The 4935-nt window shown below is 40.5% G+C and overlaps 1 protein-coding gene across 1 annotated transcript in view; it reads left to right on the forward strand.

Annotated features, from left to right (window-relative positions):
* Positions 1-250: 250 nt before the first annotated feature.
* clvs2 (clavesin 2) overlaps positions 251-4935 on the forward strand; it is a gene marked incomplete in the record, with an annotated part of 28825 nt that continues 24140 nt past the window's right edge. Inside the window, 2 exon segments of the mRNA XM_035679182.1 lie at positions 251-639; positions 3562-3736. Coding sequence (XP_035535075.1) covers positions 251-639; positions 3562-3736 — 564 coding nt within the window.

Consider the following 4935-nt stretch of genomic DNA (forward strand, 5'->3'; position numbering starts at 1 on the left):
AAAAGTGAATGGCCCATATGTTGATAATGCATCATAGGAGCATCATAGTAGCAGCGTCTGTGCCAGTTCAGGGTGGATTACGTCTACAGAGCAGCAGGCCTCCATCTGAAGTCAGCTTCTGATCAGGAAACCCACAAAGAAAAACCATTTAATACACTTCACCCTGTTGCTGGAGGTAACAATTTCTTCTGTTGTTTCACTGGAAGCTGGTGTGGTGTGGTCCCCCGTGGAGGGACAGCTGTTGCAAAAGATGACTCACTTACAGGCTGGCCTCTCTCCAGAGACCCTGGAGAAGGCCAAGGTGGAGCTGAAAGAAAACCCTGAGACTTTACATCAGGACATCCAGGAGGTCCGGGACATGATCATCACCCGGCCGGACATTGGTTTCCTCAGGACAGACGACGCGTTTATCCTCAGATTCCTCCGAGCGAGGAAATTCAACCACTTCGAGGCGTTCCGGCTGCTGGCACAGTACTTTGAGTACCGACAGCAGAACCTGGACATGTTTAAGAATCTGAAAGCCACTGACCCGGGAATCAAACAGGCCCTGAAGGACGGTTTCCCCGGCGTGCTCTCCAATCTGGACAGATATGGCAGGAAAATACTGGTCCTGTTCGCAGCCAACTGGGACCAGAGCAGGTAATAAAGAGGCAGAGGGGCTGGGGTTGGGGCTGGTGCTGATGGGGCTGTAAAGTCTGTGTTTAGGTTATCTAATCAGACATAAAAAGAGACAGGACACATGGAGAAGAGAGGAGAGTCAGTGCTTTAAAGGCCATTATAATTAAGTGTGAGTCTGGTTGGTGGAGCTGTCCATTCGGCACCACAGAAACTACAAACCAACTCATATTTCGTCTTTAATTAGTTGTGGAGAAAATACACTGCAAGGCCAAAAGTATGTGGAAAACCTAAAAATAACAGCAATGAGCATTAAAGCTGCTATAACAGTGTCCAATCTTCTAGTTTCAAGGCTTCTACCAGCATTTGAAACCCTGCCTGCAGGGATTTGCTACCATTCAGACAAAGCATTAGAAGAGAGCATTAGAGGTCTTACACTGATGTTAGGATAAGGTCTGGCTCACAATTCCAGTTCATCACAAAGGGGTTGGATGGGGTCGAGGTCCGGGCTCTGTGCAGGTCAGTCAGGGTTCATTCACACCAAACTGGTGAAAGCCCAAAATCACAAAATTTGCCTCAAAGGGCTTTACTATCTAAACATATTACATCTACTGTCCTTGATCCTCAGTTCAGTTAAATAATTAATAACCCCCCCCCCCCCNNCCCCCCCCCAAAAAAAAAAAATATCTTCCACAGTGAACAGATGTGTGATAGATGTTGTACAATGTAGACAGAAAGAGCAACAGTCAAATGGAACAGATTAACAATGTTAAAACCATTTTTTCATGGACCTGGCTTTGTGTGCGGTTGTCTTATCTTGTTGAAACAAAAAAAGGATCTTCCACTAAACTGTTGTCACAAACTAAGAAGTATCGTCCAAATGATGAAAAAACTGCCACAGAACAGAGATGTGCTGACATATGGCAGGATGTCCACACACTTTTGGCCCTTTAGTGTATCTATTTACAAATGAACCCCCTGCCTTTTTATTTCAATAAAAGTATTAGCACTAAGATTTCCTGTTTTGAGTGGTTTAAACCTTTTTACCTTATAGAAAATGAATCATTTTCAACCTGTCACATGTTGCATATGTCAGGGACTTGTAAGTAGATCCCCCAAATAATGACTTTTCCACTTAAATTGTTTTATTTGAACAATGTTTAAAGGTCTGAGGAGTTAAAAGTATCCAGATTCACTCAAAAGTATATATCTGTAAATTATCTTGAGACTGCTCCGGTTTATCTTTTGACCCCTCGGTGCCCGGGTCTCGACACACCATGTTGGAAACCAATGATTAAAATTACAAACTGTTGCTCATCATGTTGAGGGTGAACATCCAAGCACCTGGTAATTACAGCTGTCAGATGATATGAATCACTAAAGGGTTCAGCCTTTCCTTCTAAAATGAAGTGGAGTGAATATGAGTTACTTAAGTTAATAATCTTCAGCATGTTCATAACTTCTAATTGCAGGTGAACTTGCAATTAAGTCTGAGTAAGACTGGGCTAAGTTTGTAATTTAATATCATGTGTATCATGAGTTGTATTGGGGATAAATCTGCAGACATCTTTCTCCTGTCTTGTTTGACTGGATATACAAGATGAACTACTGGGTCACTGTTACTGGTATTTTTCTCTCATAAATGAATTTATAGTCTGCAGTGACTGGGTCAGGGTTAGTATCCGGGCTAAGGTTGAAGTTATAAAAAGGGCCAGGACATGGTTTTGTTTGGCTTTAATGAGGGACCAGGCCTGGTTAGTGTTCAGGTAACAATACTTTACAGAGATGTTGACCTTATCTCACCTCATAATTCAGTTCAGAAACATGAGAATATCCACATAAAGTGTTACTGGGCCTGATTAAATATAGAACCACAATGGAGCCATCCAGCTGTATCATGATTGTTCTAGAAAATGTAGACGTACTACAGTAGACTCCACTCTGCTCAGCAAAATCATTATGTATTAACAGGGAACCCGGAGGCGCAGACAGTCTGTAACTTATAATTCCAGTCAGTCATAAGATCATGTGCATTTAGTTATTAATTTCTCCTCTCTGAACATGAATCAATCTGTGAAAATTATGTCGTCCTTGTTATTCTAGTCATCATTTTTCTTCTATTCGACAAATTTCAGAAATACTGGCAGAGCTGATCTATTGTATGTTATATAGCTGCAGCAGACTTGCAATTGTTAAGGGTCCATTTTGCTGCCAATTAAGCAAACTAAGAAGAATTATTATCTCTAGAGGGAGGTAAGAGGTTACTTAATAAAGAATCAGATGGAAATGAAGAGCGGGAAACAACATAATGAGGGCAATAGCAAACAGAAAAAAAAAACAGACTGTTGAATAGGACAGCGAAGTATCCGCGGCATCAGCTGATGAAAACCCACTGAGGCAGCAAACAGCATGACTAGCAGCACCAGCAACCCGCAGGTCGCAGCTGAAAGAAATAATAACATGCAACAAAACCATCCAGCAGATACATTTGAGCTTTTTTGCTATCTGCTGACACACTACAGCCTGACTCAAAAGACTTTAATTCAAGAATAAATTACACTGATTATCAGAGAATTCAGCTGCTTGTCAACCTCATTAAGAGACTCTGTTTCAGCTCTTTAAATGAGATTTATTGTGAGAACAATTTAAGATCCTTGTCCACAGCTGTAACTCATGATTATTTTTTTTACAACTGATTAAACTTCAGATAGGTTTTTGATTCAGTATTCATTTCAGCCCGTGAAACAATTTTCATTACAGTTTCTCTTTTTGTCCGACCAAAACTGGAAATATACGTAGAAAAAGCAGCATATCCTCTCATTTTAGAAGCTGCACTCTGGTGGACATTGTTTCAAAATAAATAGAAATTTTGTCACGTTTTCTGTTTTAAGTTTAATATTCTCTCCAGTTCGCTGGCAAATAAAAACCCTGTTACACTGTTCTCAGATACACATTTGTGGACATACTGAGGGCAATCCTGCTGTCGCTGGAATCTATGATAGAAGACCCAGAGCTGCAGGTCAACGGCTTCATCCTCATCATCGACTGGAGTAACTTCACCTTCAAGCAGGCGTCCAAACTGACTCCCAGCATGCTGCGGCTCGCCATCGAGGGGCTACAGGTAAGACGCTCTGCTATCAGAAAGCTTTGTTGATGTTGTTATGGTTGGTTTACGGTTGGGTGCTGGACTTGAAACTGTGATTTGTATCCCAGGATGTCAAAGTTGTTTTATTGACCATGACTGTGATCTTTCCCAAACAGTTACAAGGTATTTTTAGTTTCTTTTTTGGACGACAAACAACATATTTTGTCATCAAGATATAAGGACTTATTGGTAAAATAGTTACCAGCCATTATATAACATAACAATTACATACCACAATAATACTGGAGGTTAATAATAATATGAACGCAGACAAATATCTACAATTTGTCATTATACTACAGCTGAAGTGATTAATAAATTACAGTAACTGATAAGTTAATTAATCCTTAGAAACTAATTTATGATCTTGGTTTTCTGTTTTAATTGTAATTTAATATATTTGGGTTTTAAATAGTTTGTCAGCAAAAACAAGCCATCTAAAGAGACGCCACCTTGGCCTTTGGAAACTTTCTGACGTTTTATCGACTGCAGAATTTGTGGAATAATTGATAACACAACTGACAGATTAATTGATATTGTTGTCGCAGCTCTACACTGCACATTTTCCCAATATTATCTTGGCATCTAGAAATCCTTCAACAGAGCTATGTTAGCTGAGGGAAAAGCAAAATCTTGCACCTTAGTTGACTCTAAAGGACTATGTTTCTTTTTCTGACAGTGGCAGAACAAACCTCCAGTTCCCTTCCCATAAGCCACTCTGCAGTCAAAAATGTTCCACTCAAGAACAAGTCAAGCACCGTCTTAAAGCCGTGAGCTTGTATAAAGAGCAATACAAGGAATAATGACATTTCCATTTTGATTACACACCGCTGGGTGGTTTGTTCAAGGCTCGTTTGGCAGGTAGATGATGCAAAAAAAGGGATTTTTAGTGGTTGTCAGTTTGGTTTGCGAGTTCTTGCTTTCTTTAATGAGAATTGGTATTCCAGTTTTTTGGTTTTGGGGAGGACGAGGGGAGACAAGTGTGACAGTGCTCACTGGATTTGTATTGAGAGTTTTTCATGGCATAAACACGCATTAGTGCTCTCGGTCATCAGGACACCTTTAACGTCATTATTGAAATGAGTTACAGGAGAAAAAGCTCACAGGCAGAGTGTACAGCTGTCCTCTGGTACCCAGCCAAAGAGGAAATGTCTTGCCTGTGTGTGTGTGTGTGT

Source organism: Morone saxatilis, unplaced genomic scaffold, assembly GCF_004916995.1.
Source record: "Morone saxatilis isolate NCDOM2014 unplaced genomic scaffold, NCSU_SB_2.0 Contig7, whole genome shotgun sequence".
Classification (NCBI taxonomy): domain Eukaryota; kingdom Metazoa; phylum Chordata; class Actinopteri; family Moronidae; genus Morone; species Morone saxatilis.